Consider the following 27,956-nt stretch of genomic DNA (forward strand, 5'->3'; position numbering starts at 1 on the left):
GCTGCTGCGGGCTCTTTTAACGCAGGCCGACCAACAGATTTCCGAGCTCCTGTCGGTGGATTACGGCTGATTCTGCATCGCCTCAGCTGATCCGGAAGATTCCCTCTGCGGGAAACGAAAACAAAGCCTGGCCTGTATGCTCGGTCCAGCCTGGCATCATGGATTTCAACGTGAAAAAACTGGCTTCAGACGCGGGAGTGTTTTTCACTCGGGCCGTGCAGGTAAACTGGTTAACTGACCGGTTGACTGACTAGTTTACTGGCTGTGTTCGGGCTGATTCAGCCTCACTGCATCAGCCCGTGGGAGCAGCTGGGGGCCAGGCTGTTGGAGAGATCCAGAAGATGCCGTCGTAGATTTTATCTTTGGAACTTGTTATTATAAATCCATAGTCTGGCTTGTAAACATCCGGTTTATATCTGTACTGCTCCGAATTGGAAACCATTATAGGTCCGTAAACTCGAGCCTTCATCCATTATTGATGGCTGCTATCGAGTGTTGGAACCACCACGTGATTCCACCAGGATGCTTCCTCCTCCGCACACTCAGTCTGGCCCCGGAGCTGGTTCACGCACGCGCTCTCACGCACAATCTGATGTCGGCTTCTTTAATTCTTTGGCGCAGAGTAATAGAGTGGTGATGAGAGTTGCATCATCTGGTGTCCTGTGACAGTTAGCAGACATGTAGCACTGCTGTGGTCACGCTGTTGAGTGATGGTTTTGGTCCCAGTTCACAGAGGAGAAACTGGGCCAGGCTGAGAAGACTGAGCTGGATCCACACTTGGAGAACCTGATCAGTCGGGCTGATGCCACCAAGAACTGGACTGAGAAGATGTTGCGACAGACCGAGGCGCTGCTGCAGCCCAACCCCAGTGAGTGAAACCAGTAAAGGCCTCCACGTTCAGCTCTCCAGCAGCAGTGTAACATGGCAACAGTAGTATTTCAGGATAACTGAGCTTTTACGCTGTCTAACCCTGATCTGTGTATTTTTAACCCTTCATGCTCCAGTTGACCAAACTGGTAAGTCACGTCTTGGAGTGTTTTGTAGGGAACCTCTGTGTGAACTGTCTGTGTTGCCTCCACATGATAGAACAGAGCAGAAGCAGCGCAGCAGCATCCACAGGTGAACCACAGACAGCAGCAGCCTGCTGAAACTGGGTTAAAGCATCAAACGGGAGAAGTGAGCTCAGCTTCTTTCCAATCAGCCTGATGTGATGGATCATTTAACTGCACCCCAACAATGTTTCAACAGAAAACCAGTGAAAACCAGCTGAAATCCATCAGCGGATCTTCTCTTGATCCTGTTGCCTGTCCAGGCTTCTGACCTGGATCTATCATGAGTTTAATGTCTGCAGGTCACAGGTGCATCTGTAGCAGGCAGGTGTCCTCCCAGAGGGGGCTGGGCTTTGTGACTGAGGCTGCTGACGGGAGAGGACCCTACGTCCCCCGCGTCCCCCATGTTCCTCGCGTCCCTCATACTCCCCATGTTCTCCATGTCCCCCGTGTTCACTGTGTTCCTGTCCCTCATGTCCTCCACACCCACCATGTGCCATGTCCCCCATGTTCCCCATTTTTCCCACGTCCCCATCCCTCATGTCCTCCATGTTCCCCATGTCCTCCACGTTCCCAGCCTCCCCCGCGTCCCCTATGTCCCCTGCGTCAACCATGTTCCCCACCTCCCCCATGTCCTCCATGTTCCCCATGTTCCCCGTGTCCCCTACGTCCCCCATGTCCTCCATGTTCCCCGAGTTCCTCAGTCACAGCTGCTACAGCTCCACTTTAGGAACCCTTCTGTTCGTAACCTTTCCACCTGTGTAACCTGACCTATAACAATGAGCCCAACTCTGCTGCACTGTTAGAGTTTAAAGAACGTTGGTTGGGCTCAGCTTTAGGGGTTGATGTTCTCAGTAGCTCTGACTGGGGGGTGGAGCTACTGGAACTTCCTGCCGCCATCAGCAGTCGGAGCAGCCCACGCTCACTTTATGTGGGTGCTGACTGGTCTCAGATGATTCCTGTGTTTGAGGACATTTACTGATCTCCTATTTAGGCACAAGGATAGAAGAATTCATCTATGACAAGCTGGACAAGAAGCTGCCCTCTAAAGTGACCAATGCAGAGCTGCTGGGCCAGTACATGCTGGATGCTGCCAACGACCTCGGTCCGGGGACGCCATACGGTCAGTGGGAGCGTTACTGGCTTTCAATAACTAGTCCATCCACCCTCCCCCTGCCGTTACAGGGTTCCTCGGGGATTCCTCCTCCTCAGGGATTTGTTACGATTATATCAGTGTTTTTAGTCCGCAGCCATGACTCCAGCTGAACCACATTAGCTTGAGTTAGCTGCACGGGGCCTGAGCCTCAGAGCCCGAGTGTTGACGCGTTCTCATCAGTTCCTCTGTTGCTGTGAAACCTGCGTGGCTGCAGGCAGCACCCTCATCACTGTGGGAGAGTACCAGAAGAGACTGGGGGGAGCCGAGCGCGAGTTCCTGCACATCGCCACCGCCAACTTCCTCAGCCCGCTGCGCAACTTCCTGGAGGGCGACTGGAGAACAATATCAGTAAGTCTGACTGCTGACCTCTGACCTCTGAGCTGTAGCACCAGCCCCAGGGTCACCTGCTCCCTCTAGACGTTGTTCCTCGGCAGCGCTGAGGATGGACCTTCTGAGAAATGACCAAACGCCACACGAGCGTGTGAGAGGAGTGTGCCAGATGTTGTGCACAGTTACGTGCACGTTTCTGATGGAACCGCTGATGTCCCTGCAGAAAGAGAGGCGACTGCTGGAGAACCGCCGGCTGGATCTGGACATCTGCAAAGCTCGACTGAAGAAGGCCAAGCAGGCAGAAGCCAAAGCAGCGGTGAGAGGAACTGTGTGCGCGTGCGTGTGCGCGCGTGTGTGTGTGTGCGCTCTTCAGCGTGTTTGATGTCGTGGTTACTGCTGGTAGATGAACAGCAGCAGGTGGAAGTGGACGTTTGCTGTCTAGGTCTGGTCCTGAGGGACGTCTGGACCAGCTTGGATCAGACTCTAGCCTGTGGCCTCTCTCATCTCTTCCTGACCTCTGGAGCAGATTCCTTTACTTTGTTCTCCTCCATCAGCTCTTAGTTTAGATCATCATTTCACCTGCATGTGTCAGCCATACCTGTTGGTCACCATAGCAACCAGATGGGGCTCAGCTGATCCCTGATGCAGTGCTTCCTCCACCTTAATCTCCTGTCCTACAGAACCACACTTCCTGTCCTGTGATTTCTCCAGATCAGCAGAAACGGCCACATGAAGCCACATTGCTGCTGACGCAACATTTCTGTAGTCATCTTCATCATTATCATCATCATCTTCATCAGCAGCTATAGACCTCTGTAGCTGCTGCATCTGCCTGTTGCACGTGTCTCCACCTCGGGGACGTGACCCTCTGGACGCAGTGCTATGAGACACAGACCTGACCCGCACATTCAGCTGTGACCTGACTGGATCAGATGGATCTCTGCCTTGAACTTTGACCTCTGTGGGCAGCAGATGCCTCGTGCTAGCACTGTGGGAGTAGGTTTGGAATAATGCAGACAGAGCCTCAGAGACGGGGACCTGTCCTCCCTCTGGCTGAGATCCTCTGATGTTCAACAGTCGTTCCTGCCAGTCGAACAAGCTCGATCCACCAGTTTGTTGTATTTACCAGCAGTACCGTGACCCGTCCACTCGGCCCCTGCGCATGCTTGCTTCTGGTTCTTCTGCCTGTGTGTCCGTGCATGTCAACATGTCTCCCCCCCGTCTGTCTTTAGGCTGCACCCGATTTTCAGGAGACACGGCCGCGAAATTACGTTCTGTCCGCCAGTGCATCAGCGGTAAGACGTGAGCACACACGCACAGCAGTGCCGCCGTCCAGGGCTAATTAGCATAATTAGCATACACACATGTTCAGCTACATACATGCACTTAGACAAGTGGGCCACATGTGGAGCAGTAAACCAGCGACCGTTACCAGGACAACCTGTCGGTCAAAGGACACCTTAAGACAGAACATCAGGACGGTAGGCCTGACCGTTGCCATGACAACATGAACTTCCTGCATCAGACACAACACTGCAGCATGATGTCATGATATGTGCATGTTCGTGCACGTTGGTGGGGTTGTGTTTATGAAAGCTCCCCGTGAGGCTCAGCTACAGAATCTTTGAGAGCACTGGTTCTGTAGAACCCCACAGAACAACCAGACTGGACGGATTCTGTCACTAGGATGTCTGACTGGTGAGATTTAATGACATGGAACTGGAACCCAGTATGTCCAGTCTGGGTCTTCTGGACCTGCTCCTGGGCTCAGCAGGTTTTTGGATCCAGGTCCAACTTGACTGAAATGATTCCTGTCAATAAAGACAGGAACCCTGAGTTTGATGAGAAATTCTACATAATTCATAAAGAACGCGGAGCTTTCGAACAAAACCTCAACCCCGGACCTCCAGGCGGCGCCGCTGAATGGCCGACTGTTCCAGCTGATTTGGATCCATGTTTCTGAAGTTTCTGTGTTTTCCTCCTCAGCTGCTCAGTGAAGAAGTTGACAAAGTAAGTGAGCGTGAGTAGGTGCCTGGTTCTGGTCCTGCTCTGCTACCAGTATAATCACTGGTGCTTCCTCCTGTAGGCAGAACATGAGCTGCGGGTCGCCCAGACCGAGTTTGACCGCCAGGCTGAGGTCACCAGGCTGCTGTTGGAGGGCATCAGCAGCACCCACGTGAGTGTCCTCTGAGCAGACGCAGTCCTGTGGACCCGACGGGTCTTTGTCCCGTCTGTGGGCCTGCTGCAGATCTAACTGGGCTCCTTGTCTGTGCGCAGCTGAACCACCTGCGCTGCCTGCACGACTTCGCTGAAGCTCAGGCCACCTATTATGCTCAGTGCCACCACTACATGCAGGACCTGCAGAGGGAGCTCAGCAGGTCAGGATCCAGCACAGGGGGCCACATGGACCTGGACTCCAGTGATGTGGAAGGAAACAATGGTGACTCTTTCATGTCTGTCACTCACAGGGGCAATAATGCTGCTGGGGCCCCTCCTGCGGCTGCTGGGGGCCCCAACCTCAGCTCCTCCGCTTCGTCCAGCCACGGCACTCTGACCGTGGAGCAGCTCCCCGTCACAGGAACCAGGAAGGCCAAAGTCCTGTACGACTACGATGCCCATGATGCCAGCGAGCTCTCCCTGTTGGCTGATGAGGTACAGTCACAAACCTGGGCCCAGAACCAGGAGGAAACGCATGAAAGCTCTTAAGCCTTTAATCAGGCCATGCCTGAAACCACCCCTAGACCCTCTATAGTGCACTTGTTAGTGCACTATAGAGTCCAAATGCTGTGTGAGGACCGCTGGACCCTGTGTAGTGCCCTCAATGCATCCCATCATGCATTGTGAAATGTCACAGACAAGTGATGCTCCTTAACCATCAATATATCCCATCCTCCTCTGTGGTCACACTAATTATTAATCGCTGAGCAAATAAATAAATAATGACATAATAGTTCAACAGCTTCTAAATGACCGGTGAGTGTTTTGTGTTGATTAATCAGCAGGAACAAATCAAATGATTCCACCGATGCTCTCAGTCTGGCACGTTGTTAGCATTTGACGTTACGATGCCGATGAAGCGCCACACTGACTGAAGCAGCTCCCTCTAGTGATTGTAACAGGGAAGCAACCCTGGGCTAGACCCCCATTGATGGGGAGTGAAAGGTAGAACCAGTCACCAGGAAGTCACAACCCTCCTGTGGAACAAGTCCTTGCTTCATGCTGCTTCCCTTCTGTCCCGGCAGTCCTGTCCTGATTGTCCTCTGCTGTTCTGTGTCTCCAGCTCATCACTGTCTACACTTTACCAGGGATGGATCCTGATTGGTTGATCGGAGAACGCGGAAACAACAAAGGAAAAGTCCCCGTCACCTACCTGGAGCTGCTGAGCTGATGGACCAAACACCCCCCACACACACACACACACACATAAACACACAGACCACATACATACACGTATGCGTGCATACACACATACACACACAATCCCATGTACACTCAGCCACGCACGTGCACGTGCACACACAGCTTGGCCTTCAGCCTGCTGTGTGTGCTCACACTTATGCAAACCTCTTGTGCAGAAGCAGGTGTGTGTGGATGGAGATGTCCTGATGTCCAGTGAGTGCGTGTGTGTGCGTGTGTGTTGATTATCCATGAAAGGAGGCTCCTGCTGCAGGAGCAGTTCACTGTTGGATGACGTCATCTCCGTATCAGAGCTGTTACAGAGGAGCAGTAATAATATTAGATGTTGTAATCAGAACTAATTGTAATCTTATGCAGCCTGAACATCCAGCTGGGAGCTACAACTATTAACACAAATGGAATGTTTAATATTGGAAACCACTAATGCAGACTAACGAAAACAATGTCAAGTCTCTGTGGGGACGTCTGTGTCTCTGGGTTTGAACAGGACAAATGTGACTAAACTTTGAACCTTTTCTCTCGTCAGACCTTAAAAACCAGAATTAACGTCAAGTCAAATGAAAAACATGTTTCTAAAATTGAAAACTAAAAACTTGGTCAGAAGCAGAAATCTGAGCAGTTTAAAGTTCCGCAGATGCTGACAGCAATACGTGGAGCTCAACCCAGTGACCTTCAAGTGGTCTCCCGCTATCCTGACTGGACTGTCTGCACGCCACCCAAGCACGGACTCTTCAGCCTGAGGACAGAGATGATGCTCAGTCCTACAGGACCGACGAGCACTTCAACACCAGCAGACCTGAAGGCTTCGGGAAGGTTCTGAGCCCAGAGCGTTCTGCGCAGTCGTCTCTTGATTTGACATTTGGCTCATCTCTGACCTGCTGACGATGGGGCCAGTTTCACACCTGTTCAGGGACCTGGACAGCGAGTTCCTTCTCCAACATGGCTGACTTCCTGCTTCATGACCAGAGTCACCATCAATGGCTGTTGATGGCTGAGAACGTCCACCGTTTCAGCTGCATGGCTGACGAACTGTCGTCCACATTTACAGATCAGACCTTTTGGACCATGTTACATTAGCATGCTAACTGTAGAAGCTAGTGTGTGCTGTTGCTGTGTGTGCAATAATTTATTAGATGGTAAATGTAGGAGTCCTGGTTGCTATGGGCTGTCTTTCAGTTGCTATGATGTTTGTGATCAAGTGTTGTCAAATGTCTGACTGTCATCTTCCTGGTTTGATGTGCAATAAACATGCATGAGCTACTCTGATGTGGCAATGATGTGAGGATCTGTGTGGATCAGGGTGCTGATCAATGGGATCCACTAAGCAACAGATCAGCTCAGTCTTTGTGTGTTCTTGCTTTAGTTTTAACAGCTCAGACTTGTTCCTGGACATTTGAAAGACATCCAATTACTGAAACTGAGCAACTCAAAACCAGTAAAACCAATAGGGAGAATGAGCAGATCCCAGAGAAGATTCCCATAAAGATTCCAGGTAAAATTCCCAAAGGTCAGTGGGAATCGTACTCGCTCCTGTCTGCAGCTGTGAGCAACACAGGTTAAAGCTCCACATAAATGACTGAACCAGTGCAGGAGTCGCCTCCCAGTTTGGATCTGAGGAGCCTTTATTGATCCCTCAGTGGGATCAACTTACTCTGTTACAGCAGCTCCGATATAAGAAAGAAAATTAAACCAAAACTAATAAATACCACTAATTTAATAAAGAAAAATATGAACCTCCAGAAGTTGGTATTAATCAATACAAGTTCATTCTAATTATTAATAATAAAGAAGTGGAGCCAGAATGGGCTCGGGTCCCAGTCCCGGAGCCACCCCGGGCTCGGGTCCCTGCCCTGGAGCCACCCCGGGTCCTGGCCCTGGAGCCACACCGGGCTCAGATGGATTTGTTTATGTAATAAGCAGCTGATCGGCAGGATGAATCTGTGACCAGATCAACATGATCGTTTGTTCAGACCAGTTTTAATCCAGAAAAGCAGAAAGAAATCACACAGTTTTTAGAAACCATTAGAATAAAAGACTGGATCCAACTGGATCACAGTGGATCGTGATGGCCTCTCCTCTGACATGTGAATTTGCTGCATCTGTGTAAAACAGGTGACTCACAAACTACACTGAAATCAATGAACTCTTCATTCACAAAGATGAGGATCTATTCTTCTATTCTGGGAAGCACATGTTTCTTCTTCTAGCAGGTCTCCTCAGTGAACTTCCTTCTCCAGGTCCCTCTGTCCTCACACCAGCTCTGCCTTGTGTCTTGTCCCCAGTGTCTCTAAACCAGACACCAGCGCTGGTCTGACCTTCACCTTGCTCCTTACAGGTGCTCACTGGGATATTACAAACATAATTAGGGGCTGGATTCTCCAGTAGATCTCCCTGGTCATCAGGAGCAGATCAGCTACCAGCAGATGTTTTGAACACTTGACTTGAGCTCTGAGCCCTCTGGAAGGTCAGTGCTGTCGTTAGTCTACTTGGTATGATCTCGCAGCCAGTCACACAGACGCAGACAGTACGTCTGTGGACTAACTGTCGAAAATGAGCGGCCAGGATGTCGGAGCCTCTTCCACCAATGCTCCAGGCGCTTCCTGAACGTGTAAACAGTGAAAATATCAATGATGCCCATGAAGTAGCGCTGCTCAGGTCCATCGATGACATGCAAAGGATTCTTCAGGTCAGGCAGCAAACGTCTGTTTTGGGCCCTAAAGTCTGGGCCTGGGCCTGGGCCTGGGCCTGGGCCTGGGCCTGGGCCTGGGCCTGGGCCTGGGCCTGGGCCTGGATGAAGACCACCACCAACTGAGGACCCTCCTGCTGCTTCTGATGCCTTCAGAAGGTCTGTTTCAGGAGAAGCTGAGGTAGATTCATGTTGTGGACCATCAGCAGGAGCTCTGCCTGCGTAGGTAAAGCTGCTTCCTGGGTTCACAGACCTGAAACAACAGAAGATCCGTTGGTGGAGGTGCTGAACAGCGTTTAGAGCATAAATGTTGTGTTGAAGGACAGATCAGACAGAAACACAAACAATAGCTTTGGTTGACCTGACAGTTGTGGATCTTCTTCCTCCTGGTCCTTGATACAGGACAAGAGGAGCATGACGAAGGTCCTTTAAACTATGGTGTTCAATGTCCTTTTCAGCCAGTCAGAACACAGACAGGAGCTGAGAAGTGGGGATCAGTGCTAGAACCCACTGACCTCTTGGTTCTGATGATGAGAGTTCTGAGGGACAGAACCTGCAGCTGCTCGTCAGGCTGTAAAGGCTGCTGAGCCAGCAGGAAGCTGTAGTCCAGCACGTTCAGCCTCTGAAGGAAGCGGGTGTCGATGTCAACCTGGAGCAGGAGCCAGGAGCGCTGCTGGGCTGCACAGGCAGGACACAGACAGGACACACAGACAGGACACGGATATACAGGGCAGGGATGGACAGGGCAGGGATAGACAGGCGACACACAGACAGGACACAGACAGGACATGGATATACAGGGCAGGGATAGACAGGCGACACACAGACAGGACACAGACAGGACACACAGACAGGAAACACAGACAGGACACGGATATACAGGACAGGACATGGATAGAAAGGAGAAACACAGCCAGGACACAGACATGACACGGATATACAGGACAGGGATAGACAGGCGACACACAGAGGACACAGACAGGACACGGATATACAGGACAGGGATAGACAGGCGACACACAGATAGATAGGATACAGACAGGAGACACATAGTCAGGACATGGATAGACAGGACATGACATTGATAGAAAGAAGATACACAGCCAGGACACAGGCCGGACACAGACAGTTGACACACAGACAGGTCACGGATAGGCAGGACAGGACATGGATAGAAAGGAGATACACAGCCAGGACACAGACATACAGGACAGGGATAGACAGGTGACACACAGACAGCCAGGACACAGACAGGAGGCACACAGACAGAGAGGACACAGACAGGAGGCATACAACCAGGCCACAGACAGGAGACACACAGACAGAGAGGACACAGAGAAAGGACATGGATAGGCAGAAGACACATAGACAGGACACAGACAGGAGACACACCGCCAGGGTAGAGACAGAACACAGATGAGTCAGACACTGTGAAGAATGGCAGCAGTGAAACACCGGTGGACAGGGCTGTATCGGGGTGAGCTGTGGAGCGTCCTTCCTTACCCAGAGTGATGTACTGGCCTTCAAAGTTGAGATCTTTCAGAACCACCACGTGCCCACTTCCCTCTGGAGCCGGTTGTGTCCAGCGACTCACCTCGCAGCCTTTGATGTCATACCTGCAGGTGCCAGGAGCGCCACAGAGGTAAAGCGACAACCAATCAGCTGTCAGGTGACTGCAGGCGTCGCCTGCCTCCACTTCATGTCCATTCTTTGGTTCATAATGAGAGTTTTTCTACAGAGGTGTGCCCCTGGTCACAGCCCCGTGCTTTATGAGTAGGTGATTGACATATGTCAGGACATATATCAGGACAGCCTCACCTGGCACTGATCCTATCGTCTGGATAAAACACACTCAGCATGACGATGAAATACTTCTGTAAGAGGACACAAGAGGTTCGATGACCTGTGGGATCAGCAGGCAGCAAGTTTGTCAGGGTGAGGCTGAAGAACGTTACCTTCCACCTGTGGGGGATGACGATCCTGTGGACACCTGAAAGACCAGAGAGTCCCCGTGAGATCCAGGTGATCAGATCCACATTATCAGATCCATGTGATCGGATCCAGGGCCAAAGATTGAATGTGTACCTAAAAACTTCACCAGCAGTGAATGGGGGTAGTTCCTCAGATGTTCCACATAGTTCTTCAGGTTGTCCAGCAGGAACCTGACTTCTCGTTCGTTCTGGGTCTTTAGAAAGAAACGTTTGTCGTTTCTGGGAGTTCAGAAGTGAAAACAAGGATTAGAGTGAACAGGATTCAGGTTCTAATGGCAGAGAACCAATAAACGTGATTGATGAGATCCAGAACGTCTGTGGTGGATCATGTTTACAGCCGTAATCTCACATGTTACAGGTGATGGAAATTGTTTGCCTTTGTTGCAAATCACCATGTAAACATTCAAGTCAAACAAAAAAAGATCCAGTTTGGTTTTTCAAATCCATTTTTATTTGAATTAGTTTATACTTTCTATACTTTGTTACAATCAAGGCTGACTGAAGCTTCACTGAAACAGAGGGGACAGACTCTGCCTTTAACAGGAAGAAACCTTTCCCAGGACCAGGCTGATATATGGGTGGAGCCTCCTGATGAGGGCTCAACCGGATCTAATTTCCACCACTTCATTTAACTGACCACAGGTGAGAACCTCAGGTCTGAATTGGCCCATTAGCAATACTGGGGACTTCTGGGGGATGGGCAGGCTATGCTAATGCTAAAGTTTAACAAGAGGAATACTGTTGCAAATATCAGTAAAAGGTAAAGCTGGAAGGAGAACCCTGTTGGTTCTGGTGTTAGCTGTCAGCTAAAGCTAAGCCAAATCATGATAAGCTAATGCCGAGTAGGCTTTATTTAGCAGGACAAATGGTGTGATTGTGTCTTACGTTAGGAAGAAGTCAGCTTTGCTTTTGGAGTTGCTGATAAACTGGAGGTAGCAGTTTTCAGAACACAAGGACTGGCGATAATCCTGCTGGGTCATTCCCAATGAGCCACGCAGGCTAGCAAACACGGGGCCTGCAAAGGTCTTCATGGTAAAATCCTGCACAGAAACACGGCATCAGGAAATATCCAGCCGCCAGGCTTGGAATTCAACAACAGATGCACGTACCTCATGAGTCTGAGTGACCTCTGACCTGTAATCGTCATCGGAGAGTTCAGTCTAGACCCCCGAACAGAAAGATGATGTTAGAGACGATGAAGGAAGGAACGCCATTCTAAAACCTGTTCTAGGCACAACAGAAGACTGGGAGCACGAGCTCGTGTCTGTCTGGATGCTCTCCTGGTCAACAGGTTCTGGAACCTGCTGATCTGAGATCGGCGGAAGCTTTGAGTCCGAAGAAAACCCGTCCTCAACACTCGTAGACGAACCCAACCTGAGTTAAGGACTATGGAGAGAACCCTGAGAAGAAGTTGGCGTCAGAGCAAACAATTCACAGAGAAGCTTAGATGACCAGGAAACACTCAAACCAACCAGGCGGCGCTTCCAGCCACTGTTGTGTTGCCATGGAGACAGCAGAGCGAGCGTTGCTGAGTCAGCTCACTTCCTTTGGCTGGAGTGAACCAGCAGTAACAGTAGGTCCAGTGGGTTGGTCACTCTGGTCTGGAGGGATTCAAGCTAACATGCATGCAGGACTCTCTACTACCAGATTACCCACACCCATGTATGATCTACATGTTCATGATCTACACATGATCTATAGATGACCTACACATGATCTAGATATGACCTGTACATGAACTACACATGATCTATATCTGAACTATAGATGATCTATATATGACATATACATGACCTGTTATAATGCCTGTTACAGCTGCTACGCCTGTTATAGCAGCTACGCCTGTTACAGCAGCTACGCCTGTTACAGCAGCTACGCCTGTTACAGCTGCTACGCCTGTTATAGCAGCTACGCCTGTTACAGCAGCTACGCCTGTTACAGCTGCTACGCCTGTTATAGCAGCTACGCCTGTTACAGCAGCTACGCCTGTTACAGCAGCTATGCCTGTTACAGCAGCTATGCCTGTTACAGCTGCTACGCCTGTTATAGCAGCTACGCCTGTTACAGCCACTACACCTGTTATAGCAGCTTTTCTTCTCATAACCGCTACGCCGGTTGTAGCTGCTACGCCTGTTACAGCTGCTACGCCTGTTATAGCAGCTACGCCTGTTACAGCAGCTATGCCTGTTACAGCTGCTACGCCTGTTATAGCAGCTACGCCTGTTACAGCTGCTACGCCTGTTATAGCAGCTACGCCTGTTACAGCAGCTATGCCTGTTACAGCAGCTATGCCTGTTACAGCTGCTACGCCTGTTATAGTAGCTACGCCTGTTACAGCCGCTAAGCCTGTTACAGCAGCTATGCCTGTTACAGCTGCTACGCCCGTTATAGCAGCTTTCCTTCTCATAACCGCTACGCCTGTTATAGCTGCTACGCCTGTTATAGCAGCTACGCCTGTTACAGCCGCTATGCCTGTTACAGCCACTATGCCTGTTACAGCCACTACGCCTGTTATAGGAGCTTTCCTTCTCATAACCACTACGCCTGTTATAGCCACTACGCCTGTTATAGCTGCTACGCCTGTTATAGCAGCTACGCCTGTTACAGCCACTACGCCTGTTACAGCCGCTATGCCTGTTACAGCCACTATGCCTGTTACAGCCACTACGCCTGTTATAGGAGCTTTCCTTCTCATAACCACTACGCCTGTTATAGCCACTACGCTTGTTACAGCCGCTAAGCCTGTTACAGCAGCTATGCCTGTTACAGCTGCTACGCCTGTTATAGCAGCTTTCCTTCTCATAACCGCTACGCCTGTTATAGCTGCTACGCCTGTTACAGCCGCTACGCCTGTTACAGCCGCTACGCCCGTTACAGCCGCTATGCCTGTTACAGCCACTACGCCTGTTATAGCAGCTTTCCTTCTCATAACCGCTACGCCTGTTATAGCCACTACGCTTGTTATAGCTGCTACGCCTGTCTCAGTTTGTCCATAAATGTTTTCTTGAAGTCTCACTGCAGTTCCATGAGCTTGGTCTCAATAATAGTGACTATAGCTCATGTAATAACATGTAATAACAACTATTGCGATGAGTCTGACAGTGGAGCCACAGAACCTGTCCACCAGTCCACAAATGTCTGCTCAACATGCTAAACATGCTGTACTTACTGGAGCGTCCTGATCGGGGGGGTTCTGGGCGGCTGTGGCCAGTCCTTCCTTCATCATGCTGGTCAGTGGGTAGAATTCATGCTGCTGGTCAATCTCAAACAAGCCCAGAAGCTTCCACTTCTGCCTTAAACCGGCCCAGTTCCTCCTCTTCTTTGAGCCAGCCTGCTGACGGGGAGCAAACCTTCCTCCTGCACACCCCGACATCTCTGTCTGGAGCCACCAACAACAGCACTGGGAACACTGGTGGGGTGGGACAAGCCCCAACACAAGCCAGTGTTAGACCAGAGAGGCATGTGCCAGGCACAAAAGACAGCTGACCATCAGCTGGGTAACCATGGAGACCAGCACAAAAGAAGCTCCAGGGGCCACGTTAGGCTGAGCTGCACGAAGCTGCTCTAAAACGAGAGAACGCAGCCTTTAGAACCACTCCTGGAGATGTCTTGAGTGGGCATTGTCCTCATTCATCAAAGATGGTCATAACTCCAGGTTCTGTTTCCACCTTATCTTCTCCGCTTTCTTCCTCCTCATCAGTCTCATCCTGATCCACATCTCCATTGTTCTCTGTGACCTGATGAACTCTGGGACCAAACAGGCCCTGATATAATCAGGGACACGCCCCCTCAGGTCAGGTGACCTCAGTATTGTGCAACACACCCTGTTCAACAAACATCCTGGAGAACAGGAACCCACACTGGTGAAGGGCCAATAAACCAGCCCAACTGGCCCTGCACCAGTTCCAGCCGTATGTACACATATTTGAGACTAGTAAAGTTGAGAACGCACGAGTGGAGCTGCAGAACACAGCCAACATGCAGCACTAGGTGGCTGAGGACGGTCTTCCCCTCCACCCTCTACGTTCTGAGGAACAAACACAACTGACACTTGTGAGGGTCATGGATGAGTTTATTTAAAGGTGTTGCAGATTCTGGTCTTCACAGAAACAACATAAACTGTCAGAAAGACCATAAAGCATCTCATCGGTTCCATTTTCAGCTCTACTGAATGATGATGATTGAAACTCGGCTTAACAGCTCTATAGGCTCAGCTGGATCATTCACATCCATGGGATGTTCCGGCACCATGAGACCATAACCGGTGCCGAGGTTCCTGCATCGGGACATACAGATTAAAGCTTGGAGCGCTGGTCCTCAGATCAGACGTGAAAACATCTGTGGAGGACAATGAAGAAGCTCTAAAAATACTTCAATAGATGTCAGAGGTCATGTTGGACTGAACGAAAGTCCAAGCCTGTGGCCTAAATCTGTATAAAATATGTCGCCATTACAATTGGGGAGGAGAACTGCTGCGGAGGTGTGGGATCGCTGCTCTTCAGTCCACCTTCTTTGGGCTTCGGTTCTTCCACATGACCGCTGTTATAAAGGTCCCTGTGTGGTGAAGGTCACATCTGCTTAGGATCAGTCATCACGTAATCCGTGTTTTCATGTCTCAGTGATACTGACCCACGAACAAGAGCAGCGCCAGGGCTGCTACTCCAGGCAGGATGACCGAGTATTCCCGAGGAAGGAAGTATTTGTTCAGGACGTGGTCCCCGTCAACGAACGGCTAACAAGACACAAAAGCATCCCGGTATAAACCGGCTGTGTTGAGACACTTCCTGTTTCTGGGTCATCACCTTTAAAATGTGCAATGTTGCTTAAAAGAGGTAAGATAGACACCGATGATGTTGGCCCATTTTAGGACTTAAAGAAGCACTCACCAGGACGACAACCCACACAGAGTAGTAGGCGAACAACAGCAGGCTGAAGGCCACAAGACCGAAGCCGACCGCCTGATCTGCTCCGGTGGCCTGAAAACAAACAGACACTTGAGCGGAGACGGGACGAGTCTGGCCCCAGTAGAGCTCCAGACAACATCAGAAGGATCAGAACTCCCAACAACACGTGGGGGCCTCAGACGGCCCACAGACAGAAGCTGTTCGACATCCACAGGTGTCCTTCTGTCAACACTAGTCACCCACAGCGGCCCTGGAACAGTCTGGTTAATCCTTTTGATGCTAAAGGTAAGAAGAAGCTCTTTATCGTCATTATAAAATAGTACAACTACATTTCGAGGGCAGATGAGGCTCGGACCTGATTATCCGAGCGGACCGGACCGCAAGCTAACTGGTAACTACCGCAGAAAGGTCTGCTGGAACTGGGGATCGAACCCACGACCTGCTAGCTGTGAGGCACAGGTGTTCCTAACTGCCAATAAACAACATAATTGTCTGCACCTATTTATCCGTGTAGAAATTCCTATTCCGACTTTGAGTTGGCTGTAAACTAACACAGCACTTCACTTCACTAAACATAATAAGTCCCCCGTTAAGAAACGTAAATGGATCTTATCTATCTGAGACTCAAGTTTGTTCACAAAACAAACAGGTGCATTTAGCTGAGAGTCCACCGATCCACCGCCTTTATTAGACGCGTTTAGCTGCGTTAAAACTCATTTTTAGTGTCTGTGCACATTCACAAGCAAACGTCTTCTTTTACATATAGTGAAATAAAAATCAATTACAGCTTTAAAACATTAGATTTCATAAATAGTATTGATCAATCAACTTAAAAGTGTTACCATTTCCTCCTCAGCTGCTTCTTCTTCGTCAAAAACTCGTTTAATTGGTTACATGCGGGCCTCTGCTGCCCCCTGTTGGTCAACACGCAGGAGTAAAATCAGATTCACGTCAACTGTTTATGATGAGAAACACAATAATTATTGTAAAATTAGAGGACAAACGTGTGTGTGTGTGTGTAGACCTTCACTACACTTCAGGAACACTGTAATTCACTGATTATTGTTTCTGTGTGTATTGTTTCTATTGTACTTATTATCAGTTATAAGTATACAGTAATGTTATCCGTAAGTGTGACAGAGTTTGACTCCTGCAGACCAGGAACACCCACCAGAGCTGCATGGTTGGAGATGTTCTGACCCAGCTATCCAGCCGTCACACTTTGGTTCCGGTCCATTGTTCCTGCTTCTGTAACATCAACTGAGAGGACAGCTAATTGTTTAATTCTGTAGTTGCAGAATTAAATTAAGCTGCAACAACAGGTCATTTGTGGCCTCAGATATCAGAATCCCTCAATATCTTTCGGATTTTACCTGCTGAGCTTTGTTTTTGCTCCTTTTTTTCAAAGCTGAGTTGTTCCATTTGTTTGGACATTAGATCATTGAATTGGACCATTTTACACACAAACAAGTACAGCCTCTGAACATTAGCTTCAAACACAGCCCCTTCGGGCTGGCTGGCAGAGCCCAGGATCCACAGGAAGGGTAGTTGGTCGTTTGGAAAGTTTTATTCCATTTTGAAGACATGTTGCACGCTACTCTTTAAAGGGAGAACTGGCCAGTGTGTCTAAAAATCATATCATACTTTCAATATCAAACAGGATTTCAGTATCAACAAATTTTCAATGAAACATCATTACAAGTTTGTTCCAGCGGTCCTCAAGGTGACCTTAAACAAACACACTATGAGTCCTGTGTCTGAGGACGAGCGCGTGCACGCACGCACGCACACACACACACACACACACACACACACACACACACACACACACACACACACACACACACACAGAGTCTATTGTGCATCTTGCGTACTCTGTGCCTCAAGCGGGGGTGTTTGGGGTCTGTTCTGCTCCTCTAGGGATGTTCTGTCCACCACCGCCGCTGCTGCTGAGGTGCTGCCGTTTGCTGTCTCTGTCCTACCCTGCAGGGACTTGCGAAGCTCTTTCAGAGCAGGTCTCAGCATCTGAACTAATGCTAAGAGGGCAGCCTGGGTACCCTCCAGGGCCTGGGCTTGTCTTTCCTGGGCCAGGGCCTGGGCCTCCTGGGAGCGTCGCATCATCTGCAGCAGTTCATTCTGACTCTCCAGGTGCTGAGCGATCTGTCGGATGTGGACGTTGGTGACTCTCTGCTCCTGCAGCAGACGGGCCGAGTTCAGAGCGATGCGGCTTTTCAGTTCCTGAGGTTTGCCCTGACTGGGAGGCTGGGAGGGTGAGGCCGAGGCTGCTGGAGCCAACATCTCTACCGGAGCCTCCACAGCTGCCACCACCGTGGGGGCTGAGTCGCCGATGATGGTGGTGCAATACTCCACCACGCCTCCGTCCTCCAGGGAGTGATACGCTGCTTCTGCTGCAATAGGAGAGAGAGAAAGAATATTTGCAAGTTTTCTTTCAAAACATTTAAATTAGACACTAAGCTGTTTAGGTAAAACACATTTTCTTGTGTTCTAGTGAAAAATCTGTTGATTGAATCCATGTGAAAATGGAGCCGTAAGAGGGGAGCAACAGTGGGGCCAGTCTGTACCTTACAATCCACCAGTAACCGCTCCATTCATGTAAGACATCCAGGCATTCATCGTTGTACTACATTACACAGAGGAGAAAACCCCTCTCCTGGTTATTGACCAATGAGTTCACGGCCCCACATTTACACGGCTCCCCTAGTGAAAGGTGGAGAAGCTAGACACGAGAAAAGACAACTAGCAAACCAAAATATATGACAAACCCCGCATAGCAAAGTGAGTGTCCTGAAAATCTTTGTCCCTAAAGAACCTTTCAATAAAGATCTAGAGGTGATGCTTCTGCTGAAGCTTCCTGCTTCACTTGCAGTGACAGAAACACAAATGTCTTCATCATCAAAGCTAAGGTTTGAGCAGGAAGTCCACAGAACACATGTGTTCAATGAAAAGACTCCAGTAGTCCCTCAGAATTCAGCAGGCACCAATGACTTGTGCTCGAGCTGGAACTCCATGTGAGCCTCCAAGTTTTGCCTGAACTTACTCTCTGCCAGGGAGACGGTAGTGTTGACGGTGACCGGGAGGGTGATTTCAGCATCCGAGTCTCCTGCAGGGAGGCTGATGATGGTGGCCTCTCCCAGGAGGTTACAGATCCTCTGCTGCATCGCAGTCAGGATGACAGGAACTGGTGCGGAGTCAGCGGACGTGCCCTCTATCGCAGCCCGGGCCTGGGCCACTTTGCGGCGGACTTCAGTCTTCATGTCAGACCACTTCTTTTTCACCTCAGGCAACTCCCGCGGACAGGTGGTTACAGCATTCACCTTTTTCAGGATGTCCACCCATGCTTTATTCTTCGCCATGTGAGTGACTCCGGCATTGAAGTGGTTAACTAGTGTGTGCTTTTGTTTCTCTATTTCCTCTACGAGAATTTCCACCTCTCTCTCTGAAAAATTCATTTTTCTTTTTTTCGCCGCAGATGCCATAATCGCTGAAATTCTTTCGAGGAAACTGTGCGTATTGTACGTAAAAATAGTAGGATTTACTAAAGTAATGTGCGCAACGTAATGGCTTCCTGAATCGGCTTCTTCTTCTCTCAAACAACGCTCACGTTACGTTAACTGGACATGTGTCCCGCCCATCGTCCCTCTCGTGATTGGATAACTGTCGGTCACACCTCGATCTGCTATTGGCTGGATTCAATGTCAATCATCTAACTACCCAGACTCACTCTCAACGCATTTAATCGTTTCTTCACCTTGTTTGTGTAATTGCAGAATAAAACTGACCAACAGTTGGCAAATTCCGTGCCATTTTGTGGACAATTGATTGAAAATGTTTGACGCAATGTACATCTGAAAAGATAATATTACTGTCAAATTACAAATTACATAGTCAATTACATTCAGGCATGGAAGTATTGGGGAAGGAAACAGAATATACCCCTTTGGGAAAGCCTTCCACAGGGTTTAGGAGTGTGTTTATAGGAATTTGTTCATCCTTCCAAACGTGCACTTATGAAGCCAGTCACTGCATATGAACAAGGAGGCAAGGATCTCTGTCATCGTTGTAATTCATCACTGCGAGGCTGAGGTCAGGGGGCCAGTCCAGGTCCTCCAGCTCCCTCTTCCATGAACTGCCATGCTCTGGTAGGTGCCGTCCCCAAACTATTCCCACACGACTGGGTGCATGAAAGTGTCAAGAATGTGATGGCGTGTGTCTGGACGCGCGCTCGTGTAAACGCGTGTTGCTGGTATTGCAGCTCCTGTTCTTCCCTCCAGGTGGCAGCAGAGAGAAGACGCGTGTCCTTATTGATGGAGGCTGTGGTGGCTTTTTGTACCAAGTGTATTTATAAAATGTCAGGCATTTCGCTTCCAATATAATTTTACATTATTTTTCTGAGCAGTATTTGAACAATGGCAGCAGATTCCCCATGACTTTTTCTTAATGAGTCTGTCTGTCTCACCCACATTCGATGTTGATTCTGCCAACTAAAACTGTAATAATCCATTATAATCATTAACACCTGTATTAGAGGTAAAGAGTAATATTCTTGGAACCCGTTAGAGGTTTAACAGGAGTAAAGAAAACCCTGTCATAATTCCATGCGAGTGTATTTGCGGAAAGCCATTGATGCTCATAGGCTATGCTAATGAGAGTCGTGATGTAATCTCGCGTTGTAGAGCGAGACTTGGTTCCCGGCGCCGGCTGTTGCGTTGATGGTGGTGTTTACTGACCGGGAAAGAGCGTTTTTATGTTTCACACACGGGCCGTAATTGTTGTTTGGAGGCGGACAAAAGCTGCGTGTTGGATGTAATGCTGGACGCTGTGAATATATTGGAGCAGAAAAGCACCTGAGGCTCTTGGGCTCGTTTCGCCGGTAGGCAGGTTAGCTAGCGACCTCATTCATCCGCTAAATGTGTGGGAAACATCCGTTGTTCTCCTCCAAAGACCCCTTCAGCGACCTGCTGACCCTTCCTTCCCGTAAGTGACTGGGCAGAATGGAGAGGCAAGCGACGTGCTGGTAGGCACGTCTCCATCACTGATTCTGGGAGTGTCCGCCAACGCACTATGCAACGGCACGGCTCCTTCTGCCAATGTCCACCGGCAGAGACACACCTCAGCGGGGGAGGAGGGCAGACCGAGCACTCGCCCCCATCAGCAGCGGGCCAACAGCCAGGCCAGCCGTGTCACATCTGCGGAGGTAAAGACCAGGAGCACCGGCTGAAGGTTCTGTTCCAGGTCCTGGATGTTAATGGTGATGGAGGCATCTGCGTCAACGACCTGACCATTGGGCTAAAGAAACTGGGAGTACATCGGACAGAACATGAGCTGCTGGTGAGTAGATCCGGTCTGGCAGATCTACCTGTGTTCAGCCTCTGTGCAGGTAGGGAGGGAGCTGGGTAGGTGGGTAGAAGGAGAGTGTGTCTGACTGTGTTAACCACCCATCCAACCTCAACCTTGAGTCCACCTCTGTGTGTAGTCAGACAGGTGAGCGGTCATATCCTGCTGATGCACAAGCTTTTCAGAAAGTCTCTTGGTTTAGGGTTAGGGTTAGAGTCCAGCAGACCCACAACGAGTTTCAAAAATGCAATGATATCCTCTAAATGCTGCAACGTTTCTAAAGACATATGCCTGTTCAACAGACACAGATGCCTGTTATTGATTTGTGAATGATCAGTAAATGTCTGGTGGATCACGCTGCAGCGTTAGAGTAAAGGCTGCACGAGGCAGAGGTGCAGTTATGCAGCTCAATAAATGGGCTGTCCAAAATGGTTCGTGTTCAAAAGGGGAAACGGGAAGCTTTAGGGCTGGATGTCCTGATAACGTGGCGCTGGCTCACCTTCAGAAGAGTCCTTTTGTTTCTCTGCAGGAGGAACATTGCACAGCCGTTTACTTAAGCCATAGACATGATCTTTCTTCTGGGTAATTTAAACTACCCGACCCTTTGGCAGATAAGGAAGAACAAGCTGGAAACAGCCTGATAACAGTTTGTCTGCACCTGCCACAAACTGCTTTCACCTTATAAATGTTCCTACTGTCTTAAAGAGCTGGATTTCATCTGGTCCAGGTTATACTTGTGCTACTTAATGTTTTACTGAGTGTTAATGGTAATTTAGGATAGGATAGGACCGGGGGAGGGTAGAGAGATCCGGGGGAGGGTAGAGGGATCTGGGGGAGGGCGGTGGGACCCGGGAGAGGAAGTCTCTGCAACATTTCTCTGGTAGATTCCACCTCTGAAGGTACAGTAGAGTCCTGCTGCTGGTTTTGTCATCAACAGATTTAGGTATTTACATTGATAAGGTACAGAAGAACTTGAATATCACCACAGTAATCACATGTTCAGATTAAAACTTACAGACTTTAGAGAGAAAAAAACCAGATTGAAATGTTAGCTGCTACAACGCACGTGCTTCTGACTCTAAGAAGACAGCAGCTACTGCCCTTCCAACAAGGAGCCAGTATCGGTCCTTATGGCTCCATCTACTGATCTAAAACAAGGAGGAGCCGCAGCACGACACAGACGTGGTACGAGGAACAACATACGATTCTGATGTGTTTGGTGGTCTAGATGAGCAAGTCGGCTCCTGATGAGAGAGGTTAACAGGTCTGCCTCTAGGTCTATAGCTTTGCAGGCCAAATCCACCCTGTTTAATTCAGCTCAGCCCAAAGTGATGAGTATTTGCCAGTTGTAGACTGTTGAAGTCTCTAATATTGTTAGCATTAAAGATCAAGTCGAGCACACCAATCACACAATTATGTTTGTAGTTAATGGAACTGCATGTGTGAGCCTTCACCAGCGTTCTGCTTCCACTTGTTGCATGGATAAAGGGTGTGTGTGTGGAGCCTCCCAAGCAGATGTTAACACTACAGATTAGAGGCAGTGGTGTAGAGAAGGCTGGAGAGGGCAGATGACCTCATCAGCCGGGCCATGAAGCATCAGGGTTGGGGGGGGGGGCAGATGGGCCCCTGTATATATGCAGCTAATGCTGATTCTCTCTCTGCAGAAAATCGTGAAAGCAGGAGACAAAGACCTGGATGGACAGTTAGATTTTGAGGAGTTTGTTCATTATCTCTGCGACCATGAGAAGAAGCTCAGACTGGTCTTCAAAAGTCTGGACAGGAAGAACGATGGTAAGGATGCTACAGCTGTTCCTTTAAAGCAGGGGTGTCCAAACTGCAGCCCGCGGGCCAACTGCGGCCCTTTTCAGTGGCCCACAAGACGTTTTATAAATAGAATAGAATATGGCCCGTACTTCAACTTCTGCTTGAGTGTATTGCACTTCTTAGTTTTAACACCAGGGGGAGCTACTGTTGGCATCAAGGCAGTTGCGCCACCAAACAGGACAAACCCTGCTTTTGCGCACCACTTTCTTATATGCGTTTTTCTTGTTAACACACAGAGTACACACCGCTGTGTACAGCACACGCACAAAAGCTGCTCCTCTCATCTCATGCAGATTTGCTCCTTGATCAACTGGCATTTGTCCGAATTTTTGGCACGAGTGGCGTCAGATCAGTACCGCAGCATGATGGCCCGATCTACATACCCAGCGCAGCTGATACTCACCATTTTCCCCTTTATTGTTTATTCTCTGTACTGTAAATCTTCTGTCTAAGAAGAAATCTGAGGCTGCTGGGAATGAGCTACCAAAGCTTTTTCTGAATACCTCAATAAAGATCCATTTATGGAAAGCTGTGATGAAGGCAGTTTTGTCTTTAATTATATTCATCAATATAACATATTTGACCACTTTTAATTGATTTTTCTAACTTTAATACACTAGAGTTAAGGCTACATACCTAAGTTACATACCTATATTTTTATGTATGTGGCCCTCAGTGAAAAGAGTTTGGACACCCCTGCTTTAAAGTCTACTGGTCTCAACTTACAACATTCACGCAGCTGTTTTGTCTGCAACCACAAATCAGCTATATTTCTGAATTCTGCCTCAAAACCAGACCCTTGTTAAAGCTGCTTATACTTTTGATTGTGAGTTTCCATGGACATGACACCATTCTGTAGACTTCCTGTTGGTTCAAACTTCCATCCAACAGGGGTCTCTGTAGGTGCTTTGTCCATAGAGGTGTTTAGCTGTTCAAGGTACATCACAAATAACACAAGTGTCTGCTTATCTGAGCCCAAACTATCAATCTACAATATCAGAATAAATGTGCATGAACAGAACAAACCCAAAAGCTGAGAAACTGCAGCCATAATGATCTAAACGACTGATGCAGGGTTTGATAGTTTAGGTTGTTGTATTGCTGCATATTTAACTGATGCAGTGCGTGACGGTGCAAATATGATGGTATGTCCTCACAAAAACAGGTGATATAAAAGTGCTTGTATGTATAAGTAAAATCCCCATTTGACTCATTTATACACCGTCTTTGTCACACAGGCCGGATTGATTCTCAAGAAATCCTTCAGTCCTTGCGTGACCTTGGAGTCCATATCTCTGAAGAGCAGGCTGAGAAGATTCTCAAGAGGTGAGAGTGACATTAGGGTTTTAAATGTATCGTATATCTGTTGTTTCTCATCCGTTGTACTGAAGTCCTAGTGGCTGGGTCCTGGAAAGTAGCTGCGAGCCGGATAAGTGCTGCTTTACTCCTTCTGAGGATCTGACATCTCTTCTCTGCCTGTATATAGAAACTAACCACAGCTAGTCACTAACTGGCTCATGTTGTTTGGCTCAGTGTGGTCCTTGTCTATCTTTCTAACCTGTCTCCCTGTCTGTCTGTCTGTCTGCCGGTCTGTCTAAATCATCTCAGAGTAAAGAGGGGCCATATCTGGGCCCCTGTCCTGTAGTAAGTAGCAGCTCGATTACTATTGCTGCACAGATCACCACTGGATGCTTTAGTCACAGTTGCTCTTTTTTTCTGTCGTCAATGTGTAAAATGTGGCACTAGAGGAGAAGAACAACACTTGTGTGCATTTTGTGTTCTTCCAGTATGGATAAAAATGGCACAATGACCATTGACTGGAACGAGTGGCGCGATTACCATCTCCTCCACCCTGCTGGCAACATTCCTGAGATCATCCTATACTGGAAACACTCCACGGTACCCTGCTAGCAAACATGACCCCACATGTCCTAAGTTCGTGTCATTTTAGCCCCTCACTCTCTCCTTTCTCCCAGATATTTGATGTTGGGGACAGTTTATTGGTACCTGATGAGTTCACGGCCGAAGAAAAACAAACAGGAATGTTGTGGCGACACCTTGTGGCTGGAGCGGGAGCTGGTGCTGTGTCTCGAACTAGCACGGCACCCCTGGACAGGCTCAAAGTTCTAATGCAGGTAACAGAGGAAAATGCATGAGGTGGAACGTGGAGCACACGCTGATTGATGAAGCTGGCTGGGACCTCCCTAGGTTCATGGCTCCAGGAGCAAGACTATGGGTGGCATCATTGGAGGATTCACCCAGATGATCCGAGAGGGTGGACTCAGGTCACTGTGGCGAGGCAACGGCATCAATGTCATCAAAATCGCACCCGAGACGGCAATCAAGTTCATGGCCTACGAACAGGTAGTGTGTGTAGAGGTGCACTGTAAGTGAGCCACATCCGTCTCATTCCGGGAGTCATAAACGAGGTTGACCTGTCTGTCAGATCAAACTGTTGATTGGAAGCAACCAGGAGACGTTGGGGATTGGCGAGAGGCTGGTGGCAGGCTCTTTAGCTGGGGCAATCGCTCAGAGCAGCATCTATCCCATGGAGGTGAGTGTCCAGGCACCACAACCAGTCCAGGTAGAGCAGAATACAACCCTAATACACGAGACACCTGAGGACACTCATAGGCTCTCATTCATGAAACGTGAGCTGAGCCAATTTGTGTGTCACCTGTCCGTAGACGTAAATTCACAAGAACCTGCCGTTCCTCCACATTTTAGTAGCTCAGGTCTGTTCGTAGCTACTAACCAAATCTCCACACGCTTTCGACCGTGTGTAGCACCTGTGTAAATGAACCAACACATAGAAATAATGCTTGTCACCATTGTAAATTACAATGTTGCGCTCTGTTATGTAAATAATAAGCAGATGCCTTTAAAACGGTGACATAGGCAGATCCTAAACATGACAAAACATTAGAAATATAAGACATTTAGTTTACTTAATTGGTAATAGATTTAAGATCCAGATTAGGTGGACGTTTGGGAATTCTGCACACAAACCTGCTGTGGACTGTTATCTGTATCACTGACTGTTGGACTTGGACTAAATTGATCACTATGGTATGTGTGATTCTTCAGAATGTCGACCATTGTGCCACAACATTTATTAGCTCACCATCGGGGGTCTCTGTCTCCGACAAAGCGCTCTCCCCAATTATTCCTGCTATGCTCGTCTCTATTGGACATTTTGGACAGTGAGCCTCCTCCTCCTGTGGCAGATAGATTTTTTCTGTGTGCACAAATGCATTTTTTTGGCCTCTGTTTTTATATCAAACCACTTTCGCTTGACCTTGGGCATGGTTCTGGGGATGCAGGGACCACATTAACATTGCGTCCCTTGCCTCCTTCCAGGGTTCTGGTTTGCCTGTCCGTGCTAATCGATGACAATAAAATCTTTGCTTCAGAACAGTTCGTACTACTACGCACAGTAGGTTTTTAGTGGAGTCGGCCTTTATGGGTAAATCGGTTCTTGAATTTACTAACGTTTCATGAATGAGACCCAAAAGTACTTAACAAGATTCAGTCCAACCGTGCAAACAAGTCCATCAGAACAGAGAGAAATATGCAAAAACTCTGTAGAAGAAAAAAGAAAAGAAAGAAGGACTCTAGACTAGACAGAAGAGAAGTGGAGCAGACGGGGAGATGCCGAGGGAGGGGCAGACGGCACACAGACATGTCGTCAGCCTAAAAGAGGTCATCTCTTTGTGGTTTCATGACCTGCGGTCGTGTCACTACAAATAGCCTTGAATCACCCAGTGATGGATGTCAGAGATTCTCAGCAGTCAGAAGTGATGAAAGGAAACATCTGCAAAAAGCAAGTTGACCTCTTTGAGCCTGAAGAGAACTGCTGTTCCCTCTCGATGTCTGAGAACATTCGTGGTTCTAGACAGAATCTAAAGGGTGAGGAGACCCAGGTAAGGTGAGCTATATCAGTTCAACCAGTCACAAACTGACTCCTGCCACAGTCAGAGCGTCTACAGCAATATCTGTGTTCTGTAACTGGATTCAACTCCCGTCAATAAGTACGTGGCCTGCTCTGCATATGTTGATGGCTTTAAGACTCTGGACCACTGCCACATCAACAACCAACATTTGCAACCCTCAGGTCCTGAAGACACGATTGGCTCTGGGAAAGACCGGTCAGTATACTGGGATGGTGAATTGTGCCAAGCACATCTTCTTGAAGGAGGGCATGGCTGCTTTCTATAAAGGCTACGTCCCCAACATGCTGGGCATCATCCCCTATGCTGGCATTGACCTGGCTGTTTACGAGGTGTGTCCTCCTCTTCATACATGACGTCTCTGGTTTGTCTTCATCCTGCCTCACTTCTTGTCTTCTCCTATGTCAGACACTGAAGAACTACTGGTTACAGCACTTTGCCAAGGACAGTGCTGATCCTGGTGTGTTTGTGCTGCTGGCCTGCGGCACCACCTCCAGCACCTGTGGACAACTGTCAAGCTACCCCCTGGCCTTAGTCAGGACCCGAATGCAGGCCCAAGGTTGGTCGGTTGCTCTGTTAGCCGCAGTAACAAACCACAGATCGTGACCATCAATCATCTGGGTCACTGCTGCCATGCCTTAGCTGTTCATCTGCTCTGTTCTTCTCAGCAACTGTGGAAGGAGCTCCTCAGATGACCATGACCGGTCTGTTCAGACACATCTTCAGGACTGAGGGGCTGAGAGGCCTTTATAGAGGACTAGCACCCAACTTCATGAAGGTCATTCCTTCAGTCAGTATCAGCTATGTGGTCTACGAGCGTCTGAAGGTCACCATGGGAGCAAAGTCAAAGTGAAAAGTCACAACAGGAGAAGAATATGCCAAAAATGTTGTTTTAATAAAAAAAAAAGACTGCTGAGATTGTAGAATCTTGACTGATGATATCAGATTTACTCCTGTTCTTCTGTTTTCTGTCAGAAGTGCCTGTTTTCATAATTTTAACTGGCAAACTCTTCTGTTGAACACTGATTATACTGGTTTTTAGGTGGAAATGAGTTCTTAAAGGGCTTTAAAGGTGGGTTTTTCTTAAGTGTTGTAAAGCACTCAGGTGTACAGGGTCTAAAATGCACAGGTGGAGCACTCGGATGTGGTATCTAAGGCACTTGGATGTACTGAACTGGATTGCAGGTGTGAGTAGATCCTGTTTTGGGAAATCCCAGAGTTCATGGCTGATAAATGGCTCCAGAACCTGTGGTATTATTTACACTGACCCTTCAAGAACTTGACATGAACGTTG

The 27,956-nt window shown here is 48.6% G+C and overlaps 5 protein-coding genes across 17 annotated transcripts; 2 read left to right on the forward strand and 3 right to left on the reverse strand.

Annotated features, from left to right (window-relative positions):
• The first annotated feature begins 24 nt into the window (after positions 1-24).
• sh3glb2b (SH3-domain GRB2-like endophilin B2b) lies at positions 25-7,229 on the forward strand. 6 transcript variants are annotated; one of them, XM_029837587.1, is made up of 12 exons: positions 28-221; positions 727-868; positions 1,005-1,016; positions 2,044-2,172; positions 2,420-2,553; positions 2,759-2,851; positions 3,768-3,830; positions 4,522-4,545; positions 4,622-4,711; positions 4,813-4,913; positions 5,004-5,187; positions 5,816-7,229. In XM_029837587.1, exons 1-12 carry the CDS (start codon positions 159-161, stop codon positions 5,921-5,923), a joined length of 1,143 nt encoding a protein of 380 aa, XP_029693447.1. In that variant the 5' UTR covers positions 28-158; the 3' UTR covers positions 5,924-7,229. The 6 variants fall into 6 exon arrangements, with proteins under 6 accessions (XP_029693445.1, XP_029693446.1, XP_029693444.1 ...); XM_029837584.1 differs by having other exon boundaries at positions 26-221; positions 4,813-5,187; XM_011604432.2 differs by lacking the exon at positions 1,005-1,016 and having other exon boundaries at positions 29-221.
• A 684-nt stretch (positions 7,230-7,913) lies between these two features.
• Positions 7,914-14,582, reverse strand: pip5kl1 (phosphatidylinositol-4-phosphate 5-kinase-like 1). Of its 6 annotated transcripts, none has more exons than XM_029837583.1 (10): positions 13,799-14,582; positions 11,739-11,789; positions 11,515-11,669; positions 10,724-10,848; positions 10,594-10,628; positions 10,457-10,512; positions 10,142-10,254; positions 9,154-9,316; positions 8,740-8,891; positions 7,914-8,691 (listed from the first exon to the last, which is right to left on the reverse strand). In XM_029837583.1, the coding sequence occupies exons 1-10, from the start codon at positions 14,000-14,002 to the stop codon at positions 8,435-8,437; spliced, it is 1,311 nt and encodes a 436-aa protein (XP_029693443.1). In that variant the 5' UTR covers positions 14,003-14,582; the 3' UTR covers positions 7,914-8,434. The 6 variants fall into 6 exon arrangements, with proteins under 6 accessions (XP_029693443.1, XP_029693442.1, XP_029693441.1 ...); XM_029837582.1 differs by having other exon boundaries at positions 7,914-8,697; XM_029837581.1 differs by having other exon boundaries at positions 7,914-8,703.
• Positions 14,583-14,684: 102 nt separating this feature from the next.
• On the reverse strand, positions 14,685-16,453 carry dpm2 (dolichyl-phosphate mannosyltransferase subunit 2, regulatory). Its single transcript, XM_011604433.2, has 5 exons — positions 16,376-16,453; positions 15,516-15,605; positions 15,259-15,361; positions 15,084-15,183; positions 14,685-14,967 (listed from the first exon to the last, which is right to left on the reverse strand). The coding sequence occupies exons 1-4, from the start codon at positions 16,376-16,378 to the stop codon at positions 15,128-15,130; spliced, it is 252 nt and encodes an 83-aa protein (XP_011602735.1). The 5' UTR covers positions 16,379-16,453; the 3' UTR covers positions 14,685-14,967; positions 15,084-15,127.
• A 627-nt stretch (positions 16,454-17,080) lies between these two features.
• naif1 (nuclear apoptosis inducing factor 1) lies at positions 17,081-19,125 on the reverse strand. Its single transcript, XM_003965095.3, has 2 exons — positions 18,592-19,125; positions 17,081-17,941 (listed from the first exon to the last, which is right to left on the reverse strand). Exons 1-2 carry the CDS (start codon positions 19,028-19,030, stop codon positions 17,388-17,390), a joined length of 993 nt encoding a protein of 330 aa, XP_003965144.1. The 5' UTR covers positions 19,031-19,125; the 3' UTR covers positions 17,081-17,387.
• A 1,076-nt stretch (positions 19,126-20,201) lies between these two features.
• slc25a25b (solute carrier family 25 member 25b) lies at positions 20,202-27,578 on the forward strand. 3 transcript variants are annotated; one of them, XM_011604435.2, is made up of 12 exons: positions 20,202-20,424; positions 20,496-20,882; positions 22,553-22,679; positions 23,951-24,038; positions 24,321-24,356; positions 24,500-24,611; positions 24,689-24,847; positions 24,921-25,076; positions 25,159-25,266; positions 26,827-26,994; positions 27,071-27,221; positions 27,331-27,578. In XM_011604435.2, exons 2-12 carry the CDS (start codon positions 20,616-20,618, stop codon positions 27,513-27,515), a joined length of 1,557 nt encoding a protein of 518 aa, XP_011602737.1. In that variant the 5' UTR covers positions 20,202-20,424; positions 20,496-20,615; the 3' UTR covers positions 27,516-27,578. The 3 variants fall into 3 exon arrangements, with proteins under 3 accessions (XP_011602737.1, XP_011602736.1, XP_003965145.1); XM_011604434.2 differs by having other exon boundaries at positions 20,202-20,882; XM_003965096.3 differs by lacking the exon at positions 24,321-24,356 and having other exon boundaries at positions 20,203-20,882.
• The last annotated feature ends 378 nt before the right edge of the window (positions 27,579-27,956 follow it).

The sequence above is a fragment of the Takifugu rubripes genome, chromosome 6 (genome assembly GCF_901000725.2).
Source record: "Takifugu rubripes chromosome 6, fTakRub1.2, whole genome shotgun sequence".
Taxonomy (NCBI): domain Eukaryota; kingdom Metazoa; phylum Chordata; class Actinopteri; order Tetraodontiformes; family Tetraodontidae; genus Takifugu; species Takifugu rubripes.